Source organism: Salvia hispanica, chromosome 4, assembly GCF_029641045.1.
Source record: "Salvia hispanica isolate PSC_SH4W2 chromosome 4, Shi_PSC_v1, whole genome shotgun sequence".
In the NCBI taxonomy this organism is placed as follows: Eukaryota; Viridiplantae; Streptophyta; class Magnoliopsida; order Lamiales; family Lamiaceae; genus Salvia; species Salvia hispanica.
In genome coordinates, this window is record NC_142695.1 from 10,202,472 (window position 1) to 10,228,299 (window position 25,828).

General features: G+C 37.4%; 1 protein-coding gene, 1 long non-coding RNA gene and 2 pseudogenes across 3 annotated transcripts; all 4 read left to right on the forward strand.

The window, feature by feature from the left end:
• The first annotated feature begins 3,299 nt into the window (after positions 1-3,299).
• Positions 3,300-3,357, forward strand: LOC125197570 (U6 spliceosomal RNA; annotated as a pseudogene).
• A 4,297-nt stretch (positions 3,358-7,654) lies between these two features.
• LOC148927227 (uncharacterized) lies at positions 7,655-9,371 on the forward strand. Its single transcript, XR_016128743.1, has 2 exons — positions 7,655-8,998; positions 9,103-9,371. It is a non-coding gene; the product is annotated as an uncharacterized LOC148927227 (long non-coding RNA).
• Positions 9,372-11,015: 1,644 nt separating this feature from the next.
• LOC125193617 (uncharacterized) lies at positions 11,016-13,949 on the forward strand. 2 transcript variants are annotated; one of them, XM_048091449.2, is made up of 2 exons: positions 11,016-11,325; positions 11,543-13,949. In XM_048091449.2, exon 2 carries the CDS (start codon positions 11,549-11,551, stop codon positions 13,907-13,909), a length of 2,361 nt encoding a protein of 786 aa, XP_047947406.1. In that variant the 5' UTR covers positions 11,016-11,325; positions 11,543-11,548; the 3' UTR covers positions 13,910-13,949. The 2 variants fall into 2 exon arrangements, with proteins under 2 accessions (XP_047947406.1, XP_047947407.1); XM_048091450.2 differs by having other exon boundaries at positions 11,549-13,949.
• A 10,991-nt stretch (positions 13,950-24,940) lies between these two features.
• LOC125194639 (agamous-like MADS-box protein AGL80 pseudogene) lies at positions 24,941-25,684 on the forward strand (annotated as a pseudogene).
• The last annotated feature ends 144 nt before the right edge of the window (positions 25,685-25,828 follow it).

Below are 25,828 nucleotides of genomic sequence, written 5' to 3' on the forward strand. Positions count from 1 at the left end.
AAATAAAATTTTGCAATTATTAATGTTTCAAAGCAAGCCATAAATTTAGCTTTAATGGAAATCCAATCATTTCTAGTTGATCAGATTTCCTTAATATGAGCATAAAATCTTTTGTTCCCTTTAAGTATCTCATTATTATCTTTGCAGCTCTCCAATGTTCAACACCAGGGTTACTTTGGTAACAGCCTAGCATTCCAACTGCAAAGTTTATGTCTGGTCTAGTACAGACTTGAGCATACATCAAACTTCCCACAATAGATGCATAAGGAATATTTTCCATCTCTTTACGTTCCAATTCAGTTTTTGGACATTGATTCAAAACTGAAATTGTCACCTTTATGAATTGGAACAACATTTGGAGAACATGCACTCATCCTATATCTCTCTTAATTTGATCTATGTAGTTTTTCTGAGACAATCCAAAAGTCTACATGATTGATCATGAGATATTTCTATCCCCATGACGTAGGATGTCTCACACATATCTTTTATGATGAAATTTTTAGAGAGATAATTTTAGTGTCATGTAGTAATCCAATGTCACTACTAGCAAGCAATATATCATCAACATACAAAATCAAAAATATGAACTTGCTCCCACTAACCTTGAGGTATGTGCACCGATCAACGGTGTTCTCTTTAAAACCAAAAGCAGTAATAGTGTCATGGTATTTAAAATACCATTGTCGAGAAGCATGTTTCAGTCCATAAATTGATGTCTTAAGTTTGCAGACTAAATTTTCTTTCTTAATGAAGTCTTCAAGTTGTTTCATGTAGATTTCTTCTTCCAAATCATCATTTAGAAAAATAATTTTCACATCCATTTAATGTAGTTCCAAGTCAAAATGGGCTACAAGTGTCAAAATGATTCTAAGTGAGCCCTTCTTTGATACTTGAGAGAAAGTCTGTTTACAATCAATGCTATCTTTTCTGAGTATAACCTTTGGCAACAAGTCTGGCTTTAAATCGTTAGATTAAACCATTTATGTCGAATTTGGTCTTGAAGACCCAATTACACTCAATACACTTTTGTTTATCGGGTAATTCGACAAGGTCCCAGACTTTAATCCATAGACTTTAACTCTTCTATCATGGCATCAATCCATTTATTAGAATTATTACGCTTAATGGCTAGTGAATATGAATCTGGTCTGTTATGTGTTTCTATGCCACATTCAGATTCTTAGAGATATACCATGAGGTCATAAAAAATGGCCGGCCTTCGTTCTCGTTGAGAACGCCTTAATGACACTTATGTAGATGCTTCTTCCACACCCATGTTCAATGACTTTGGCATCATCATTAAGTGGTTGGTCATTCAAATATTGTTAGGATGTTCAACAATATTTAGTACACTTAATTCTTGAGGAAATTAGGGAAGAATATTATACCCTTATCTCATTAATGACCGCATTACGAGTCTTAGAACTCCCACTGATCTCACCATTTTCAAAGAATCATATATTTCCAGTTTCCACAATTCTCATGCTATCATTAGGACAATAAAACCTATACCCTTTGGATTTTTCTGGTAACCCACAAAGTAACCACTAACTGTCTAAAATCCAATTTCTTTTCCTGCGAAGATTATTCTCTAGTTTCCGATGGAAAACCCCTAACATGAAGGTGCTGCAAACTGGGTTTTCTACCTGTCCAAAGTTCATAAGAGAGTCTTTGGTACAACCTTACTAGAAACCCGGTTTAATACATAAATAGCGGTTTTAAGAGCATAAATTCACAACGATGTAGGTAAGGTAGAATTAACATACTTCTAACCATTTCCATGAGAATTCAGTTTCGTCTCTCAGCAACATCTTTCTGCTGAGGCGTACTTGGCATAGTATATTAATCATAAATGTCATGCTTTTCTAAGTATTTGACAAAAGTTCCAAGTAACTGACTTATTAGTGGTACGATCATAAAATTCGCCACCTCTATCAGATCGAATAATTTTCACTTTTCGATTTAATTGTCTTTCAACCTCAGTAATAAAATGTTCAATTGTGCCTGAGATTTGCAATAAATAAATCCATAATGCGAAAAAATCGTCAATAAAGGTAATAAAATATTTTTCTCCACCAAAAGTCAAGACATCAAAAGGTCCGCAAATATCTGTATGTATAATTTTAAGGAGCTCATTGCTTCTTGTGGCATTTTTTTAGTATTGTGTTTGGTTTGTTTACATTTAATACAATCCACATAAACGGTAATGCTTGTAAAGTCTAATTTCGAATGAATATTATCCTTTATAAGCCTCTTAATTCTTTCACTAGAAATATGATCCAGTTCCTTTATGCCATAAGAATGATAAATTTGAATGAACATTATCCTTTAGATGCTCCTTCGGTTGCAATGTGAGCATGAGATGCACCCATTCCACACTTCTTAATCTTATGCTCCTCCTAGACCAATACGTTTCCCAATTCTTTAAAAGACCACTAATCTTTTATAGTGAATCAATTTGGAATGATCCATATTGAGGAGGTAAGGAAATTAGGGTCAATTGGACAAGGAAACCTCATTCACCTATAATCCTAATTTCAGCTTAGAAGAGATGTTATTTATGTCCATCACATGCTCGTACATAGTCCGAGAATTATTATATTGCATGCTCATGAGATCCTTCATAAGTTTTTCCTGCAATAGACTTATATGCAGTTGTGAAGCGATCCTCAACATTCTGCAAACATTCTTTTGCAATGTCAGTCGTTGAGAGACTTTATCTGCAACGAACATTCTAATGAACTGTAAACTTAGTCCTGTTAGATTTTTCCCTAGCATTATGGGTAATCAGCCAACTACTTTGATCATAAAATAATTGGCTTATCATTTAACAGTGTTAGGTCCAAGTCCATTACTTCAAAAGTGAACTTAAGTTTCTCTTTCCATTCAAATAATTTAGTTCCATTAAGTTGGGGAACGTTTGAGGTAAACATACTAGTAGCAAAAAAATATATGTTTTTACATTATATGAGAAATTAAGAAATGAATGCTCACATATAAAAGCTTCGAATAATAACACGAACATTAATTTGAAAACCCATATCATGAGGCAATTAGGAAAACTCCTTTGGGTAGTCTTCATACAAATAATAAAAATCATGCTTTTAATATCGATATCTTAGTTCAATAATTGAGTAATAATAAATTGGTGTTACCTTTGGGTAATCTACACCAATTTAAATTATTAACTCCATTAGTGTTTATTATGTCGCAAAGACTATTTCCTTTGGGAATCTAGACCTTTTATGACAAACAAACTATTTAGATAATGCATAGCCACAACAAGCATGATGATTGTCCCTTCGGGGACATCCGATAAAATTGGAACGATGCAGAGAAGATTAGCATGGTTCCCCATTTTCTTTATAAAAAAAAAAAAAAAACAAGCATGATGATTAATTGCATAAATAGATTTTCATATCAACTTGATTATAAACTCCAACATGCTTGGTCCCGCTTATGGGGTCAAATCACTACGTTCTAAGAAGAAATATTTGAGTATCAATCTCATCGATATCATACCAAATCCCATTAATCGAATCACTTTTTTGAGAAATACGAGACATCTAAGTCATACAAGTAAAGAGATCTATTCATTGATAAGAAAAAGAAAAAACGTGAATGGGGGTTGGATTGATGATAAAATAGAATTCTGGGTCGCGAACAGTGATTCGATTGATGTTTCTTATTTTGCCTCACTTTGGTGGTTGCAAAATAAACATAATATAATCAAGAAAGTATAGTGATTAGCTGTTTAAGAAGATTTTCATTTAATTTGATTATAAACTCTTATTATTTTACCTCACTTTGGTGATCAAAAAATAAACATAATATAATCAAAGTATATATCAAAACAAGAATTGAATTATGTAATCATTCATTCTACCGCCTCGGTAGATTCATAATCATGAAATATTGAATTGAAATCTCAATTCACCAATATAGATATACAAACTCAATTTACATATAGTATATACACAGTAAATTCATCATTCCTTAAGCAGAAGAACACGGTAGTAAATATGTTATATGCAAACACACTTGAATTCACCATATATATATTTTTAACATATAATCATACAAAATAAGCAACCTGTAATTGATAAAGCAATTAACCCATACAATTCACAAACATATAAATGAGAATAAAATCAATTAAACAAAATTACCAAATCTTTCATCCACTATCAACAAGCATGAGAAACAATTTTTCACAACAACGTAACAGCCGATCAGTAAATAAATAGAATTCAGTTTGATAAGTGTGCATATATGTGCATTCATTAAATACGTAATACAGAGATTGGATATACTAATTTGATTTCACAATTCATAAAATTTCTTGACGAAAGGCCAATACCGTAAACCAAAAAAAACGAGAACTAGATACACATACATGATTTTCAATTCATCAATGATTCATCAAAAATAAATTCAAAAATATGACTTTTCATAATACGAAAATACATGAGTTCTCAACCATGCTCTGATACCACATGTTGGAAATTATTTATCATCATATATTCAAGATTACATAATTGAATATAAATAAAGCAAGATCTTTGAACAACATGTATTTCACGTAAACCATAAACATAATGGATCGAAAACTTACCTTTATGATCTATAGCGGAAGCGATTGGGGAAGACGGAGAGAACTTCCTCGGACTTTCTTTAGCGTAGTAGCGCAGCTCCAACTCCTAGGATTTGTTTCTCTCTCTTTCCCTCGTTTATGTGTTCTCTGTAATGTGTGTGATTTGATGGGATCACCACACTTGTATTTATAGACAGAGAGAGGACAAACCCTAATTATAAAACATTAAAGCCTTTTCCATCAAAGTGGCTATTCAATTAGGACGTTTCTTTTTGACCAAGTAATACCAAAATCAAATGAAATAATTGATCACAATAATTTGATTTCTTAGTCAATAATATATCAAAACCAATTAAGCCATAAATATATATGCATCTATTTTCTTTCCTTAATAATCAAAGGAATGAAATATTCCTTCCACTTAATGACTACAATCAAGGACGCACATATATACTTATAATTATATATTCTCTTTTTCCTTACTTGTATAGGAACATATACGTAGTCAATCTTTATGACTAATTTAGAGAATATATTATGGCTAAGTTAATTATGATAATTTAGGGAAACATCACATTCCAATTATATATTAATAGTTAATTGATAGCTAATTAATTAGGGTAAAATGTGTCTTATACCAAGTTAATGTATTATATCAAAATCCAATTCTATTTAGGATTCTATCACACGCACATATGTGAGACATAAAACTTACAAAAAAATTTAACACTGACATGGGAAAGTAGAGGCAAGGTAGCGGACGTCAATGGCAATAGATGGCAGATGACAAACAAATGAGAACGGTTTAGCACAAAATGAAATCAGAGAAAAACCAAATCTAATTAAATTTTTTCACCCTCATTAGCAAAACACCATGGCTGGACCCGACATAATTTATGCACCAAGAAGGGTATATCACGAATAATATAGTTTGTGAGCCAAGTTAGTCGATTATGATCTCTATTGTAATAAAATTTCAATATTTAATTTTAGAGTAAAGGTCAATTTTTTGTCCTAAACATATGACCAAAACACGAATTTGACCCAAAATATTCTTTTTTTAAAAAAACGGGTCCATAACAAATGCAAATATCGCCGAAGTAGTTCTTTTTTGTCAGTTCCGTAAAAAAACTAACGGTCAACGGTGGCATGACCGTTAATATTTTTACGGAACTGTAAAAAAAGGACCACTCCGACAATGATTTCATTTATTATGGACCTGTTTTTAAAAAAAGTGAATATTTTAGATCAAATTCGTATTTTGAACATATGTTTAGGACCTAAATTGACATTTACTCTTAATTTTATCATTTGACAAAAACTTGAGTTAATCTGGAGATTAAACACTTATAGAATGTAATTGATTTTGTGCAATACACTTATGGAAAATAATTGAATTTGTACAATATCAAATGTAAATTAATCAGATGTAAATTTTAAATTGAATTGCAAATCAGTAACTTCACTGATATGCTTACCGATCTGATTTTGGGAGTGGTTTCAAATTATAATCTTTTGATACAAAATTTTAAAAAATGATGTTTGATAAGGACGTGTAATCGATTTTGCATTGGAAATTAAGGTTTTATCTATCCGCATATATTTTAAACTCTTCATAAGTACTCCTAATTTGTCACGACCACAACTCCCTAGTGCTAGTGAGCGTAGCTATTTCGCGACTAAACAATTCTCAATATTCAAGGGACAACATGAAAAGGGTGAAACCACTTAAAGCAATAGTCTCAAAGGCTTATGGGTGCATAGTCAAAATGAATTCAGCGTATCAAGACTAAGTTCATAACTTGCTAGAACATAACTCTGGATTGCAGCGGAAGAGTCCAAGACAAAATAGCACGTATGAAGACATGCTACTTTGGGTTACCTAACTACTTATATAGAAGTCTTGTTCCAACACCTTCGCCTCCTCGTACACGTTCAACCTGCACATTTGAAAATAACATGCAGGGCTGAGTATTTGATATACTCCGTGGGCACATTGCCAAAAATAGTTCTATCTTTAATTGTCAATGCCACAGTTGAGTGATCACAGGGTTTTACTTAAAAGACCCGAGTCACTAAATACTTTTCTTTTCATGAAGATTTGATTGCGCAATCACGTAACATAGATATACCATATCTGAAACTGATGTGAACCGGGAATGTGGCCACATTCCACGACGGTCACTGGACCGGCCAACTCCTTTGTTAGCTCACGATCCCCTTATGTGTACACTAGTCCGAGTAGGGTTTGCAGCCCTACTGGGACCCGAATTCGATTTAACTTAGATTGGCATAGCCAAGCAGATAGGTAATCATAAAACAAAACATGGCATGACAACATACTTGAGCAAAGATTCACATTTTCATACTGAAATCACATTTTGAAATAAATGCCCACCTCAAAAGCTAAAGCTCTTTCCGTAATTTCCTTAACTTGGCCTTAGATGACGTTCGTAGACGCCCCTTTAGGAAATAACATAATACTTAATTAGACTTTGATAAATCAATTAAGCTTAAACGTGGATGCATCCTAAGTGCGTGCTCTTTTGTTCTTTTCCTTAAATTTTTCTAGAAAGGTTCTAGAATTCTTGAATATTAATTAAATCAGTAGATTTAATTAATTTAAACCAAATGCTTAACTAGAGGGTGTTACCTCCTATGCCATTTATTCAAGCACTAAAATAGACTCGAGGTCTATTCATCGTTAGCGCATAAAATTCTGAAAAAAAATATTTATTCGAGCACTTAAATTAAGGTCCGGAAAATTAGACTTATCTTCGTGAAAATAATTAGCAACCGTTAATTATTTAACCAACATCATAGGAGGGCCCATAATTTAATTAAATTCTTAGCCTACACCCTTATTTTAGTTGGTGGCCCAAACTCCATAATTAAATCTTATTAGGGGCAGCCCAACACAAATAAAACAATTTAATCATGAGCCCAAAAATTTGCCCAAACTTAATTAAAAGAATCAGGTCCAACAACTAATAAAATCAAAAGAGGCCCAACACTCCTTTCTTCTCATTTCCATCGACCCTACTCTCTCTCTCTTTCTCAAATTCCCAATTCAAAACCCCTAACTTGGAAGAGAACCGGCGGCTCCTCTCCCTCGCCGTTCGCCGTTCGCCGCGCCGGTCGTCGGGTCGCCGCTGTCTCGCCGTCGGCGCCGCCAGCCGCCAGCTATGGACCGGCGACGAGTCTTTGCCGCTGCCGTCGCGCGAGGATTTGGAAACAGCGCCTCTGTCCACCGCCGCCATCCGTCGCCGCCTCCGGCGTGTGACGGCATGTCAGCCGCCTCATCGAGCTCGCCGGCATGTGACAGCAGCTGGTCTTCTTTCCGCCATTGCTCGGAGTCTCCGGATGGCTCCTACCTAAGCTAAGTCTTCCAATCTTAGCTATTTAGGTGATTTCTTTAGACAGAGTCTGTTCTTGTTCCATAGATTTTGGTTTTAGGCAGATTGTAGTTGTTTTTTTTTCGAAGAAGAAGTCGGCAGCTTAAACAATCTGGACTTTTGGCTTACAGTTTTGAACTTATTTCTTACTGATTGAGAAGGGTTAACACTACTTGAAGGAAACTTGTATATAAAGTGATTTATGTTCTTAATCTAAGGGCTTCTCTGTTGTGTCTTGTTTATTTTAGTGGAGTGAGTTTCCAGCATGTGTGTCTATGTTGCAGGAGTAAAATGAAAAGAAATTCCCTTATCCTAAACATGAAAATTTGAGAGAGGCAGAGGGTTGTATGCAACATAAATGTTTCTTTTTCTCCCTTTACTTTTATCATGTGGTGTTCTAAGCATGCTTTAGGTTTGATTACTACATGATGACATGAAATTCTGGTTGGGAGGAAGGTGGAGGTGAAATTACCTCTTGGAGAAATTACTAACTTGGTATTTGTTGTTAGAAAACAAAGCTTGCCCTCCTCCTTTAGAGTTCCTAGTTGCAGTGACAAAGAAAGGGGGGTGAAACTGAGTTCTCTTTTTTTGAATGAAGAGAGATTCTTGGAGATGAGGAAGGAGGAAGACATGTTACCTAAGGGATGCAGGGCTGCTGTAAGAAAGCCTGCAGAATCCTACTCCAAGCTCTCTCTCTAACTCTTAATTTGCTGAAATTTCCAGTGTATTGAAGGGAGTCTAACGGTGGGGTTGAGGGGGTTTTATAGGCTGATTTTGTACCTTAGGAGAATTAATTGAAAGCTGATTTCCCACTTGTCCTCATGTTGAAACCTATCTCACTTTTGTGATTTAGTAGTACTCTACACTAAATGCAATTTGGTCTTTAGTTGGAGATTACAAGTCCCCTCAAAACTGATTTTGGTTGATTGTGTGACTAGGAAAGCTGGTGCACAGGGGCTGTTTTGGAGGAGCAAAAAAAATGGCAGCTTTGACTTGCCTCTCTTGGGTAAGTCCTTAGTCCTTCATAGTTAAAAGAGGTGTTGTTCCTTTTCTTTAATAGGAAGACCCCTTAATTCTCTTGTACATATGCATTAATTACTTTGTTTGTAGTTTTGTAGGTGAGAAAGGAAGGTGTGGCTATTGTGTTGTTCTCGGGCTAGGCTCGCTCCCCTCGGCCCGACGGACTGCTCAAAGACGGGCTATAGTTCGGGCCTGGAGAAGAGGCCCGAAGTGCATCAAAAATTTATCTTTTCTTTTCTTTGTTTTCTTTATTTGAAGCCTTGTTCCATGTATTATTATTTTTTTTGAAGTTAGTAGTTCGTTTATTGTATATGAAACGCTATTCGAATTTCTTTATACTTGGGAAAAGACTTCTTGTCCTTCTTCTTTCATTTACATATTGTTGACGTCCTTGTGTTCGCTAAATTCTTACTTTAGCTTTTATCTCTTGCGAACCACTCTATTAAACACAAGCAAGGAAAAGTAACAAGTTTTTTTATTTTGTCATGAATCAAGAGAACGAAAATCCTCTAGTTCGTCATTAAGCATTAATGTATCGGGGTAATTAAAGAAGCGGGTATTACATTCTACCCTCCTTAACAAAAATTTCGTCCCGAAATTTGCTTACGTCAAATGAAAAGCTCTGGGTACTTCTCTTTCACTTTGTCTTCCAATTCCCACGTAGCTTCCTCGTGACCATAATGCTTCCATAGAACTTTCACTATTACCACAAATTTATTCCTCAACTCTTTGACCTTCCGGTCCAAGATTGCCTCTGGCATATGTGTTTCAAGTCGAACACATATTTCCTCAATTGTGACACATGAAAACATTGGGCACATTCCCGAAACTTGGCGGGAGTGCCAATCTGTACGCCACAGGACTGACTTTTTCTAGAATTTCATAGGATCTGATGAAACGTGGTCTTAGCTTGCCCTTGACACCGAATCTCGTAATCCCTTTAGATGGGGATACTTTCAGAAACACTTTGTCTCCCGCCTTGAACTGCATATCGGTTCGGCTAGCATCTGCGTAAGACTTTTGCCTATCTTGAGCTTCCTTGATTCTTTCACGTATCTGGTGGACGATCTCTATTATCTCCTCTACCGAATCCGGTCCAAGCGTCTTTCTCTCACCGACTTCATCCCAGTACAGCGGTGATCTACATTTCCTTCCATACAACGCTTCATATGGGGCCATGTTTATAGTTGCCTGGTAACTGTTGTTGTAAGCAAATTCTATAAGTGGTAGTATTGGCTCCCAATTTCCTCCACGGTTGAGCACTACGGTTCTCAGCATATCTTCCAAGGTCTGGATCGTTCTTTCAGACTGCCCATCAGTCTGTGCGTGGAATGCAGTACTGAAATTCAATCTAGTGCCCAGCTCTTGTCGTAGGCTTATCCAAAATCTAGAAGTAAATTTTGAATCATGGTCTGAAGTGATTGTCACTGGTATTCCATGTAGGCGTATGATCACTTGTACATATATCTGAGCTAACTTGTCTGATCCGTAAGTGATACGAATTGGTATAAGGTGAGCGCTTTTGGTGAGACGATCTATAATCACCCAAATAGCAGCGCTTTTGGAAATCCTGTCACGACCTCCATCGCAATGTGCTCCCATTTCCACTCTGGGATCTCAAGGGATTGCAACTTTCCATAGGCTCGTTGATGTAGAGTCTTCACCTGTTGACATGCTAGGCATCTTTCTACAAACGATGCTATGCCCCTCTTTATGCCATCCCACCAAAACTGTTTCTTCATATCTTGATACATTTTCGTACTCCTAGGCAGGGGCGGATCTATGGCATATAGACCAGGGGCAATTGCCCCACCTCTACCTATCATTTATACATAGATATATATATAATATTAGTATAAAATGTGTATTATGTATTAGCTTTGCCCCCTTAGTATTTTAATAGAAAAATCATTATTGCCCCACCTTGGAAGAAAACGAAAAAGTCAAACATGTACTTTCTTTAATATTTAAAATTTAATAAAACTTAAGTTGTTTTTTTAGAGAGAAAATCAAAAGTCACTTGAGTGTTGAAGAAGCCAAACGTGAGTCTCTCTCTCTGCTCTAGAACTTGCAGAGAAAAATAAGAAGACAAATTATACAAACGAAATACTATCACAATTCAAATAGACAATTTGGAGGACAGTTGCGACTGCCGACTTGGGGCTCTTGGAGGAAACGAAATTCATTCAATCTAAATCCAGACAGAGATCGGCCCGCCGTCCCCCGCTGCTGAATTGTTGGACTGGAGGAGAATCTGCTGCTGCTCAACTGCTGAATTGCTGGAGCCTGGAGGAGAAGCTAAGAGGCGAGAAGGTATAGATATATATAATATAATATAATAAAATGACATCTCTTTTATGTGGTTTAATTGTTGTCTCTAATTTATCATACTTTATCATATTTGTGTACACCGTACAATCCTAAATTCTTCAACTTTTCATGTTCTTCTATTAGAGTATTAGTTATTAGTAATATTCATCATTTAATTAAAACACTATGACTAAATCAATTTAAAATTTTGATTTTCAAGTAACAGATGGAGAAATTTCTCAAGAGAAAGAATTTAATAGTAGAAGAAATACCATCAATTGGAGAAGGAGCAAGTGATGATCACTCTAAAAGAAAACATGTGGAAATCAATTTGGAAGACCTTCCTTCTGATCCCGGGCTTAGAAAGAATATTTTCAGATATCATCCTAATGACCGTGATAGAATTAGAAGGCATTATTTGCAACAAGGCCCGTGTCAACCGAAGGGACACGATTTTCGTCAGAAAAAAATTGGCAACATATATCGACGCTTTGTTCCAAAATGGTTTGAGGAACATGGAAATTGGTTGGAATATAGTGTTTCAAAAGATGCTGCATTTTGTTTGTGTTGCTATCTTTATAGGCCTAATACTAGAGCACAATCAAGTGGTGAAGTGTTTGTATCAGATGGATATAGTAATTGGAAGAAAAAAGAAAAATTCAATGAGCACGTTGGAGGTCCAGATAGTGCCCACAATAGAGCATGGAGAAGCTGTGAGGATTTGATGAAGCAACAACAACATATCCAATTTGCTTTTGCCAAGCAATCAACACAAGCACGGAAGGATTATCGCATTCGCTTGACGGCTTCACTTGACTGTATCCGTTTACTTCTATCTCAAGGTATGGCATTCCGTGGTCATGATGAATCAATAGAGTCTACAAACCAAGGCAATTTTCGTGTGCTCCTACGTTTTCTTGCTGTTCATAATGATGATATAGAAAAAGTTGTCTTGAATAATGCTCCGGGAAATCTGAAAATGATAGCTCCTGATATTCAAAAGGATCTTGTCCGTGCTTGTGCTATGGAGACCACTAATGCTATTCTCCATGAGGTCGGTGATGAATACTTTTCTATATTAGTTGATGAATCTCGTGATATATCAGTCAAGGAACAAATGGCGCTTGCTATTAGATTTGTCAATTCAAAAGGATGTGTGGTTGAACGATTTATTGGTATTGTTCATGTAAGAGACACCAAAGCTTCCTCATTAAAAGCGGCTATAGAAGTTTTGTTTTTAAAGCATAATTTGAGCTTGTCTAAAGTGCGAGGGCAAGGTTATGATGGAGCAAGTAACATGCGAGGTGAATTTAATGGACTCAAGGCATTGATCCTACAAGAGAACTCTTCTGCCTATTATGTTCATTGTTTTGCTCATCAATTACAACTAGCTCTTGTTGCTGTGGCAAAGAAAAAACCACAAGTTGCTGCCTTTTTTAACTTGGTGAACAATATAACTACTATAGTTGGAGCTTCATGCAAGCGCAAAGATTTACTTCAGGAGAAGCAAATAGAAAGACTTTTGAGAGCATTTGATTGTGGTGAACTCGAGACGGGCACAGGTTCTAATCAAGAAAGAAGTCTTCAAAGAGCTGGTGATACACGTTGGGGGTCTCATTATAGGTCACTGATAAATTTGTCGATGGTGTTCACTCCAGTTATTGAGGTTCTCCAAATCGTTGAGGAAGATACTGGAGAACAAAGTGGTGACGCATGTTTGTTATTAGGTGTTGTGCCAACTTTTGAGTTTGCATTCATTTTGCACTTGATGACGACGATCTTAGCAATCACGAATGAACTATCTTTGGCATTGCAAAGGAAGGATCAGGATATTGTGAATGCGATGGCCTTAGTTGAAGTAGCAAAACAACATCTACAAGATATGCGGGATGAAGGATGGGAGTCTCTGATCAGCGAAGTATCTATATTTTCTGAGAAAAATGATATTGAAATCTTAGATATGAAGGACATGTATAAGCCTCCTGGTCGAGCTCGAAGGAAAGGTGTAGTTTTGACGAACTTGAATTATTTCAGGTTTGAGCTTTTTAATGGTGTGATCGATTGGCAACTACAAGAACTCAACAATCGCTTCAATGAAGCTAACACAAATTTGCTTCTTTGCGTGTCTTGCTTAAGCCCAAAGAGTTCCTTTGCTGCTTTTAACAAATCCAAATTGATTCAACTTGCTCATTGTTATCCTTTGGAGTTCTCTGAAGTTAGTTTTCGGTTGCTTGACAAACAGCTGGAGACTTATATCCGCGACATGAGATCACATGAAGAGTTCTCAAATCTTGAAAGTATTGGAGATCTTTCTCAAAGGTTAGTTGCTACAGGAAGACATATTGTCTATCCATGGGTTTATTTGCTTGTGAAGTTGGCTTTGGTTCTACCTGTTGCGACCGCATCGGTTGAGAGGTATTTTTCGGCTATGAAAATTGTGAAAAGCCGTCTTCGTAATAAGATGGGAGACTCTTGGATGAATGATTGTTTGGTTACCTATATTGAGAGAGAGATATTTTGTAAGATTGATGCTGAAAGAATTTTGCATAGTTTTCAAGTTATGAGACCTCGTCGGGAACAACTGTAATTGTTTAGTTCATGCTTAATATATTTTAGTATCTTTGTCATTTTATGTTTATTCATGTATTTGTATATATTTATATTTTTGCCCCCTCTCGTACAATTTTCTGGCTCCGCCCCTGCTCCTAGGTGGGCAATGTAGGGTGTCTCATGCGCTTCACTCATGATCTCATTTCTGAGTGCCTCGTCATTGAGCACACATAATCTTCCTTCAAAAGTGATGGCGCTATCCGCCTCCTCGCGGTAACTTTCTTCTTTTCCCATCCTCACTTTAAGATGAATTTTCTCCAATGCTTCGTCACTCCTTTGAGCCTCAACAATTCTGGCCCTTAAGTCTGGTTCAATCACCAAAGTGACGATCCTACTTTCCACCGTCTCTGGTGCTCTCACTACTTCCAGCCGCATCTTAGCAAACTCGCCTAGGAGCTTCTAATTCTTTGTGAGGAAAGTGGCCACTTAGGGTGTAGCCTTCCTACTCAAGGCATCTGCCACTACATTCGCCTTGCCTGGGTGGTAATTTATACCACAGTCATAATCCTTGACTAATTCGAGCCATCTGCATTGTCGCATGTTCAAATCCTTCTGCTCGAAGAAGTACTTAAGGCCCTTGTGGTCCGTGAAGATCTCACATTGATCTCCGTAAAGGTGATGTCTCCAAATCTTCACGGCATGTACCACTGCCGCTAGTTCCAAATCATGAGTGGGGTAGTTTAACTCGTGCAGCCTGAGTTGGCGTGACGCGTACGCAATCACCTTGCCATTCTGCATTAATAAGCATCCAAGTTCGATCTTTGATGCATCGGTGTACACCACATAACCTGCTCCTGGTGCTGGCACGGTTAGGACTGGTGCGGTGATCAACTTTTCTTTTAACAGCTGGAAGCTTGCCTCACATTCCGGCGTCCAATTGACCTTAGCTCCTTTCTTGAGCTGTTGAGTCATTGGTCTGGCTATTTTAGAAAATCCTCCAATAAACCTTTGGTAATATCCAGCCAAACCTAAGAAACTTCGAATCTCATTAGGCGTTGTTGGTGACTGCCAACGTTGTACTGCTTCCACCTTTGCAGGGTCCACTCGGGTCCCTTCTGCCGTTACTATGTGTCCAAGGAAGTTCACCTCGTTAAGCCAGAACTCACATTTGCCAAACTTAGCATAGAGTTTCTTGGCCCTCAACGTCTCTAAGGTGGTTCTCAGATGTTCCTCGTGTTCCTTCTCGTTCTTCGAATAGATAAGTACATCATCTATAAAGACTAGGACGAACTTGTCTAAGTACGGGTAGAACACGCGGTTCATTAGGTCCATGAACACCGCCGGGGCATTTGTAAGCCCGAAAGGCATTACAGTGAATTCGTAATGGCCGTATCTGGTGCGGAATGCTGTCTTGGGTACATCGTCATGTCGGACTTTCAGTTGGTGATAGTCTGATCTCAAGTCCATTTTTGAGAATACACCAGCCCCTCGAAGTTGGTCAAAAAGGTCATCAATCCTTGGTAGAGGATACTTGTTCTTGAGCGTCAGCTTGTTCAACTCTCGGTAGTCGATACACATTCTCAATGTTCCGTCCTTCTTCTTCACGAAGAGCACTGGTGCGCCCCATGGTGACACACTAGGTCGGATGAAACCAAGGTCTAATAATTCCTGTAGCTGCATTTTGAGTTCTTCTAACTCCTTAGGCACCATTCTGTATGGTGCCTTCGATACTGGGGCCGATCCTGGTTCGAGATCGATTGTGAATTCTAATTGTCTGTCTGGCGGCAATCCAGGTAGTGCGTCTGGGAAGACATCTGGAAATTCTCGTACCACTGCTACACCTTAAATCTTACGGTCCTCTTTCTCTTCCCCATTCAGGTAAACGAGGTATGCAGGGTATCCTTTCCTTATCATAGTGGTTGCTTGTAGTGCAGAAATTATGGACTTTCGTCGCCTCATGGAGATTCCGTGGAAGATTGTGGGTTCCTTTCCTGGGTATTGCAGCGAGATCTGCATTTCCTTACAAAGAATGGTAGCGTAGTTTTCGGCTAACCAATCCATTCCCAATATGATGTCGACGCTCCACATCAACATCACATGCAAATTATGAGCCACTAACTTAAGGTTTCCCATAGTGAATTCTACATTTGAGCAAGTTCGTGAGATATCTATAAGGCCTCCTACGGGTGAGGACACCCTCATCTTATGTTCGATTGCATCAGTAGGTAGTTCTAAAGTATCCACGCAAGGTGCTGATATGAACGAGTGTGATGCACCAGTATCAAACAAAATGGCAATAGGTATGTTGAGGAGAGTTCCCATACCTGCCAGATTGCCCTGCTCCTGGTTCCCTTGCTCCATCTTAGGCTGCTTCTGTCTCAGTGCAAAAGCTCTGGCCTGAGTGGGAAGCCTCTGCCGTAACTGCCGCTGGTGTTGTGGAACTTGGGGTAGGGCCGCTTTTCCTTTCGGCTCAGCTTGAAGTGCCCGCAGTTGCGGACGCTGCCCCTGATAGTTCTGTCTCCCTCTTACTCCAGCATTCTTAACCGGGCATTCTCTAGAGAAATGTCCACCCTTGCCACAGTATTCTTGTTCAAGCATCCCCTGGAAAAATGTGCTTCTGCCATGATTAAAGCACCTATATGTCCTAACTCTGTACTCCCCGTGGTGGTTTATTGACCACTTAGCACAGGGAGCGGCCTTAGGTCGGTACTCAACCCTCTTATTGAGATCGGTTTGTCTACCCCATTCTGCGGTGGTTTTGGGGCAAGCTATTGCTTCTTACTCTCATTTGAAGTTCGTTTTCCATTTTCTCGATCGTTCCTTCCTTTCGTTGATTTTATTTCGCCACACTTCGGACGATTTTCCTCTTGTCGAAGACATCCGTTCACTAAAATGTAATCTATGACAGTGCTCATATTTTGACTAGATTTCGTTTCCTAACGATGATCTTGATCTCCATTTCTTGTGTCTCTCTTAGTTCACTTCGTTATTTGCCCGCCAATCACTGAATTGCTTAGTTAAATAAGTCTTGCGCGACGAAGAGTCATTAGGTCTTTACGTATATAAGACTCATTTACAGTTCTCTTTTTGTGTCCTATTACCTGCGTAAATAGTGTAACATTCCATCCCTTAGTAGCTCGTTACAGGTGGCACACAGGTGCGAATAGTCAACTTTTCATGTTGTTATTTATACCGTCGCTTCTAGTTGGCGTATTGCTTCTGCATGTATGTCGGTCATCTGTATCTATACGGAAATAAGGTTATGCCTTCCATGAGAGTCTTGTATTAAGAACTCGACGATTTATCGATCAGTCTTAACTTGGATAGGATCTGAAATTGCGTAGAAGAAGCATGGTTGAAAATTTCTTTAATCAAGCTGCGACAATTTATTTTGAAGGCAAACACTGAGGTCAATTGAACTTATCATGACCAATAAGAGAACTACGTGGTTCGAATGGTCTTAGGTAAACCCATGAGATTGTGAACTCACTTCTGATGGAAGCTTGGAATAACATGAGATGGATCATGAAAATCGGATGAAGTTGAATTATCTCTCAATTTCAATAGTGGGCTACCATATAGGATATTTCAATTGTCGGCTCAAATTGAAAAGATCTGAACATTAAGGATGATGGTTTCAACATGTCAAAGCCCGAGTTTATCAGTCATGGAAGAGTTTAGAAATACAGGCAATTGCCACGAATCCATGTTTATCATGGTTTAACGACATCCTAATGTGATATTGTGGAATCAAGTCAATGGGTTTGCAAGTTTGGTTAGAGGCAACCAAGGTGAAAGAAACTTTTTGGAACGATCAAATAGGTCCAATACATCGAGGGATATGCAATACACTAGCCTTAACTCAGTGTTTCAGAAAGAAATCATGAGCTAGAAACAATGCATGTAGTGGAACTGGGCAAAACAAATTCACCCATATAAGAACGAAATAGTCACAATATGGTTGCCAAATAAGGAGGTGAACAAAAGTTCCACTTTTTGTGCCATTCCCTGAGGAGAAATGTCTGAACAATAAGCAACTTAAGGATGAAGTTATATCGTGAGAGTTAAAGAAACCAGGATATTGATCTTATAAATGATGGGTCGTAAGAGAAAACAACCAACAAAGATAATTGAGAACATATGAGTCTTCTGAATCTAAGATTTGAAAGTAAGTCACCACTTTCGTTGAAAAAAAAATGATAGTGACTTATTACTTGCCAAAATGCGAGTCAATCAAAAGTCTTAAATAGACGGCAAGACAACCTTGTTAAGGATGTTCAAAATGAGATTATTTCGAAGGGCATGGTCGTAAGCAACTTTAGAATCGAAGGTTTATGACCGGAGCTTAAGAAGTCAACACTTTACATTTTCTGAATAACGAGCTCAACTACTATAGCCAATAAACTGAAAGAGAGCCCCAACTTTCATAGGAAAGGAAAAAGTGAGGCATTACTTGCATTCTAGAGTCTAAAGTAGACGAGGGCATTTTCATTAAAGAGGTTCATAGAAAGAAATCGATGGGAATCCAAGTAAGTACTGTTGATCATAATCATCTGTCCCAGTTATGTGACACTTCCTTGGTTGTTCTTTCGGAGCTCGAACATGATCAGGGCGTTCTAGGAAACCATACATTCCAAGCTAGGATTCCTGGTGTTACTGCTAATAACTGTCGTTGAAGGTCATATTTTCATAATGTTCCCGATAAGTCAGGACGGTCATTCTCGTAAAACATTGCACTCTCCATCGTGCTTCACAACGTGCTATAAGCATTGTTTCTAGATCGCGTAGCCTCCTTGACTTGCTACGCAAGACTGGATCACTTAATTAGATCGTAGGTACGATATCTTTTCGTGTAAGGATACACCTCCTTTACTGGATCGAGGGTACGCTCATTTCGGTTATGATTGAGTTCATGAAGACAAAAGGAACTTCATGTTGTTCTCATCATTTAAAACGTTCAACAGACGCCCATGTGCCATAGGTAGTTTCTCGTATCTCGTGTGATCGTTACCATCTAAGAATAGATGGGTTATTTATAAATTGTTAGGTTCATTATTGTACATTTGGAATTGTTCCAATTACAACATTATGGATCGTGGTCTCGTCAAGACATAGGGTAGAGGAAAAGGTGTGGGTTCCCTTTTTAGACCCATTCACCTATATTTCCTCATTTTGAAAACAAAACTAGGGTTTTGCCCTAACTTGCATATACTTGTTCGTTTTATCGCTTAGGAAAACGGAAAGGAAGTCATCAACTTATATCACTGTTCAAGAGCGTTCAGCCTAATGTACTTCTTAGGCATACTATGTTCGCATGCATTAGTCATTTCGTTACATTCTAAAAGTTCTTAATCTATCATCATACTTCACATAATCGAGCATGCGTAATTAATAATACTTTAGCATTTGTCTCAAGACATCCTTATGCCTAACATTTTAAACTTGAAATTCCATAGTTCATAGGAAAATTGAAATTTACATGCTTTTCCTTGAAAACCTTAAATGTTTTCACAACATCTTCAGAAAGAAATCATTTTTCCTCTTATCAAGTTCTTTCATGAATAACTGAAAATTTTCTGGTAAGAACTTCTTTCTTACCTCATTGCTGCAGTTGAACGTGACGAGTCGAGGTGTTGGGTCCCTTTAAGCTTTTCATTTTAGTCATATTCTAGTCTAGTACTATCATTCTAGACTAAGGCTTGAAAAGAAGGTTCTTGGGTCCAGAGCGAAAGAACGTTGCTCTGATACCACTGTCACGACCACAACTCCCTAGTGCTAGTGAGCGTAGCTATTTCGCGACTAAACAATTCTCAATATTCAAGGGACAACATGAAAAGGGTGAAACCACTTAAAGCAATAGTCTCAAAGGCTTATGGGTGCATAGTCAAAATGAATTCAGCGTATCAAGACTAAGTTCATAACTTGCTAGAACATAACTCTGGATTGCAGCGGAAGAGTCCAAGACAAAATAGCACGTATGAAGACATGCTACTTTGGGTTACCTAACTACTTATATAGAAGTCTTGTTCCAACACCTTCGCCTCCTCGTACACGTTCAACCTGCACATTTGAAAATAACATGTAGGGCTGAGTATTTGATATACTCCGTGGGCACATTGCCAAAAAACAGCAATCGGTATTTTCAGTCTCTGCAAATCTTTTAATCTCCAGCGCTATTTTCATTTTGTTATCTGTAATTCTTCCTTCAATCTATGATCAGTAGTCAATCCATGGAGAATGATGTTCCCGATGACTTCCATTTCACTGATTTTGTAGACGGTAAGAAGCAATTCTGATCGTGTAATTGTGTGGTTTCAGTTTGTTAGTTTTCGATATGTGATTCTATTTTATGTAATCGTGTAGTTGTAAATTTTGATATGTTAAATCAATTTAACGAATTTGATATGTAACTACTGAATTTGTATCTTTCTAGTTGAATTCATAAATGAAGTTTTTGAATTTGTGATTAAATCTCACGGAGTTCATATTTGTATCTTCCTAGTTGAATTCGTAAATGAGCAGTTCTATTACACCATACAGAATTCGTAAGTCAGATTGCTTGGTTAAATATGTTCGGTTGCTTACGTATTGGGCTGAAATTGCATATGTTAGTTGTTAAAATATCTCTGGTTGTTGTCTCAAATTAATAACCGACGACCAATTCTATCGCTTTAAATATTGTTTGTGCTTGCATGGAAGTGCTTGTTGTGCTTTTATTTAACACTGATTTTGAATCGCATGTTTGCTTGATTTCGTACCTTGTATTGCTTTCCTCTTTTATAGAAATTGCTTATTCTATATCATATACAGTTATGGTTGCTTGATTTAGTACCTTGTATTGCTTTCCTCTTTTATAGAAATTGATTATTCTATATCATATGCAGTTATGGTTGCTTGATTTAGTACCATGTATTGCTTTCCTCTTTTATAGAAATTGCTTATTCTATGTCATATGCAATTATGGTTGCTTGATTTAGTACCTTGTATTGCTTTCCTCTTTTATAGAAATTGCTTATTCTATTTCATATGCAGTTATGGTTGCTTGATTTAGTACCTTGTATTGCTTTCCTCTTTTATAGAAATTGCTTATTCTATATCATATGTAGTTATGATTGCTTGATTTAGTACCTTGTATTGCTTTCCTCTTTTATAGAAATTGCTTATTCTGTACCATATGCAGTTACTTGTGTGCCCGACTGCCCTAACAAAGTAAAATCATTCATTGGCAAGAAATTCAACAGCTTGGACGACGGAATTGCTTTCTACCACGCTTATGCTCGTGAAGCTGGTTTCGACACTCGGAAACGTGGAACCAATTCTTCTATACTTTACTTTTATTGCTGGCCACCGCATCCGCAGTTGCATATCATTGTGATAGATTGATTATTACATTAGTTTTTTGCTTTCTTATTTGACTTCGGATGTAGAATATCAACGTGTTTGGTTAGATGTTTAATATTGCTTGATTCCTAGTTTAAAATTGCTTATCAGTGGCATGTATTCCGGATTTGTCAATAATGTTCAAAATGATTGATCACATATTGCATGTCAATATATACTATATTGCTTTTACTAATGTTCTTTTACACCCTATCAATACAAATCGACTAGCCATTAATTTGGTTTAATATGGCTTTGCTTCATTTCGCTTTGTGATTAAGGAAAGTTGTCCGTGAGAAAAGTTTTATTAGAAGAAGTTGTTACATATCATCTTGCTTGGTAACATTTATTTTAATGCTTGGTTATTCTTCCCAAATTGCATATCATATATAACATGTCAATTTATAATTAATTGAATTCGACTAGCCCTTGATGTACTTTCATAATCAACATTGGATTTGTATCGCAACTTGCTTGATTTTATAAGTATTTTTTATTGTTTATTTTTTAGAATTTGCTTGGTTTGAAAATCATTAGTTTATTTTGCTTGCCTATATTACAGTGTCCTAACGTATTTTTCTATGCATGTCACATGCAAAAAGTACCACCACAAAAGAAATTCTGAAACCACCAGTCACTACACCAAAATAAACTAATATTCCTAACAAAACAAAACAAAGTTATTGTCATTTTTCTAAAACAATAGCATTCACTATTCAAGGTTTGGGGTACTCTGTCGCCATCTTTTCAACATTCAAAAAATATCATTCACCATTCATAGTTATTTGTCTTTATCAGAATTTTTCCCTGATCAACCCTCATTTTCAGATCGACTTTGAGCTTCTGCAAATTGTCTTTCGCATTCCTCTTCTATCTCAGGCTCTTCGGTTGTCTTCCTCTTTCTCAGCATTGTATAATTGTGTCCTTTGTTGCACGACCAAAATAAATACAAACAAAACTAATACTTCTTTTGAGCATTTACAAAACTAATTGTTAAGCAAGCAACTCATATGGCAGAAACAAACAATGACTCATCCATTATTACGCACACAAACGTCATTATTCTAATCAGATAATATCTTGTGAACAAGCAAATTTCCAGTCATTAGTAAGCAAAAAAAATCAGTTTCCAACCAAGCCAACAATATAATAGAACCAAGCAATTACTAAGGATCAATCAAGCGTAATTTCGAGGAACCACACCCAACGTCATCCCGTATTTTAAAAAAAAGGACATATATCCGATAGCAAACCACACCTAACCAGATTCACAGCATATGAATCCAAGCCAAGAAGAATAAGTTTTAAATGTAGCAACCATAATAAATACCAATCCCTTTATCAAGCAATTTCAAAGACGTAACAAGCAAGCACCAAGTCATACAATGCATTCTAGGAAGTCATCAATTATAGATACTAAATGGAGCCACCACAAACAAAGCAAATATTAGGTACAAATAAGCAATTACAGACACATTATTATGCAAAGCAACAACCCGTTCTGGCAATTAGCAACTAACGACGCAATACAAGAATAACCAATCAACATATACAATAAGCAATAAGCAGTCCGAAAAAAAGCAATAGAACAATAATCAATAAGCAGTAAAACCTAAATAAGCACTACGCAATCAGACTAAGCAATAATAAATCGAAAATCTACATTATTGTGCAAAGCAACAACAGCCCGTGTAGGCAATTAGCAATGAACAATGCAATATAATCAACAACAAATAAACAGAAGCAATAAGCAATCCGAATTTTTGACTCATGGTGGTGAACTGGAAATTTAGGTTTGCTTAGGGCAACGTGATGTAGCAATAAGCAATGAGCAATTCAAAAATAAGCAATAAGCAATTCAAAAATAAGCAATAGAATCTAAACAACCACTAAACAGGTCAGACTAAGCAATAATTAATCGAAAATCGGACCCAAAGATCACGAGCATGAGGCCGAAGCGTCGGGCGATGAACAACCAGCGATGACTTGCCCAACGTGGCGAATTTCGGAGCTTCGTCGCGAGATGCCTAGCAGAAAGCGCCACTGACCTAGGGTTTATTGTAAATTAGTAATGGGTTTATTGTGAATTAGGAATGAAATCGGTAATTGAATAAAAGAGGGAAAGAGAGAAAGGTCGATTGGGGAGAGAGAATGGTGATTCTGTTTTCAAGTTAGTGGGAAAGAGTTATTGCGGAGTGGGAGAAAAATATCATGAATCATCGCCCAAATTTATCGGGATTTTCCATTCCCGTATCAGTTTCAATTTCAGCAAAAAGACAGAATTATCCTTATAAGCAATAATATGTTACTAACCAAGCAATCCATGTTCTGATTCTACAAATCAATCTCAACCATCTAATTAGAAGATCGGATGGCTATAAATAGAGTTAAGCTGTCACTTTAATTAAGGTGGCTCCATAGTGTGCCCCTTTGTGTATGTGTGCATTGGTCTTGTGCTTTATTATTAGGTTTTTATATAGTTAAAATGGCACAAATTATCGAAAGTAGTAAGTATAACTTCAAAACGACAATCGGCAAGGCTCTGCCGTAAATACAAACCATATACAAAACGATAAAGCAAAAAACGTACATCGAATAAGTCCTAAACAATCTCCCTAGCACAAAATGAAATTAGAGAAAAACCATGGCTGGATCCGACATAATTAACCTAACTAAAATTTTCACCCTCATTAGCAAAACACCATGGCTGGATCCGACATAATTTATGCACGAAGAAGGGTATTTCACGAATAATAGTTTGTGAGCCAGGTTAGTCGATTATGATGTCTATTGTAACAAAATTTCAAATTTAATTTTAGCATTTGACCTCCAAAAACTTGAGTTAATCTGGAGATGATACTTATAGAATGTAATTGATTTTGTGCAATACACTTACGGAATGTAATTGATATTGCACAATATCAAATGTAAATTAATCAGATGTACTAATACACTTACGGAATGTAATTGATATTGCACAATATCAAATGTAAATTAATCAGATGTACTGTCATTAGAATGAAATATCAAAAATTTCAAACTGAATCGAATCAATAGCTTCACTAATATGCTTACCGATCTAATTTTGAAAGTGGTTGCAAATTATAATCTTTCGTTACAATTTTTTTTTTTTTAAAAAAGATGTTTGAAAAGGACGTGCATTTGATTTTGCATTGGAAATTAAGGTATTATCTATCCGCAAAAATTTTATACTCTTTGTAAGTACTCCTAATTAATGATTATTTGTGTACATGTGCATTGGTCTTGTGCTTTATTATTAGGTTATTATATAGTTAAAATGGATCAAACTATCGAAAGTAAGTATAAGTTCAAAACGACTATCGGCAAGGCTCTATCTTAAATACAAACGATATACAAAAACGACAAAGCAAAAAACGTACATCGAATAAGTCCTAAACAATAGGGCACTCGATAAAGCAAAAGCACTTTATTATTAGTGTTAGTACTATTTAGAAAAAAGGTAGTACTATTGTAGGTACAATTACTCTAAAATTGCTATAAAGAGTTTTTAAATTTATCTTGCCAATATCATAATAATAAATATTTATTTCCTCATAAACATATAAAATTAATTGGAACAACTAAGATAACACTATGCAAAATTCAAAATTCTATGTACCCAAAGAGAGCCTAAAACGCACCAAAAATCATTGTTAACCTTAAAACAATGACAAGAAAGAAGGTAACCCTCGCCTACATTACCAACGACTCTGAGAGAAAAGCTTCCTACAAGAAGCGAAAGAAGGGTTTGATTAAGAAGGTGAGCGAGCTGAGCACCCTCTGCGGTGTCCAAGCATGCGTCATCATCTACAGCCAGTACGACCCCGCGCCGGTGGTATGGCCATCGCCTCTTGATGCGCAGTCCATCCTGGCCCGCTTCCGCAAGCTCTCCATCATGGACCAGAGCCGGAAGATGGTAAACCAGGAGAGCTACACGCGGCAGCGGATCAAGAAGGCAACGGAGCAGCTCCGCCGCCTCCAGAAGGAGAACAGCTGCCGCGAGCTCGAGGCCTTCATGTTCCGCTGCATCACGGGCCAGGCCTCCATCCACGACCTCCAAATCACTGACGTCTCGGAGATGAGCTGGGTCATCAGCCAGATACTCAGGGAGATCAAGGGCAGGATGGACGCCATGGCGGCGGAGCACCAGCGCAAACAGGCTGCGCCGCTGCCTCCACTCCCGCCGCCTCCTCCTACTCCTCCTGTGGTGAAAGAGGCCCCGCCACAGATGGAGGAGGATGGCAATGGCATGGAGAGCTTCCCGTGGAACCTGGTGCAGAGCCCGGGAGGAGGAGGAGGAGGCGGGATGGACGGGAGCGGGCTCGGGTGGGATCCCTACTTATTCGGCCAGTCTAGCTCTTCTCAATCTGGCCAGAATCAGAATCCCAATCTGAATCCTTTCAACCTGTGATGGTCTCATTTGTTCTATGTTGTTTTCCCTTTTTGTTTGGGATTTAGAATTTTATCCTGGTTGATTGATGTAATGATGCATCTGCACTTGAGTAATTTGTTTTAATTAATGTGTCTTGTGACATCTCAATTTTATTTTGTCCAT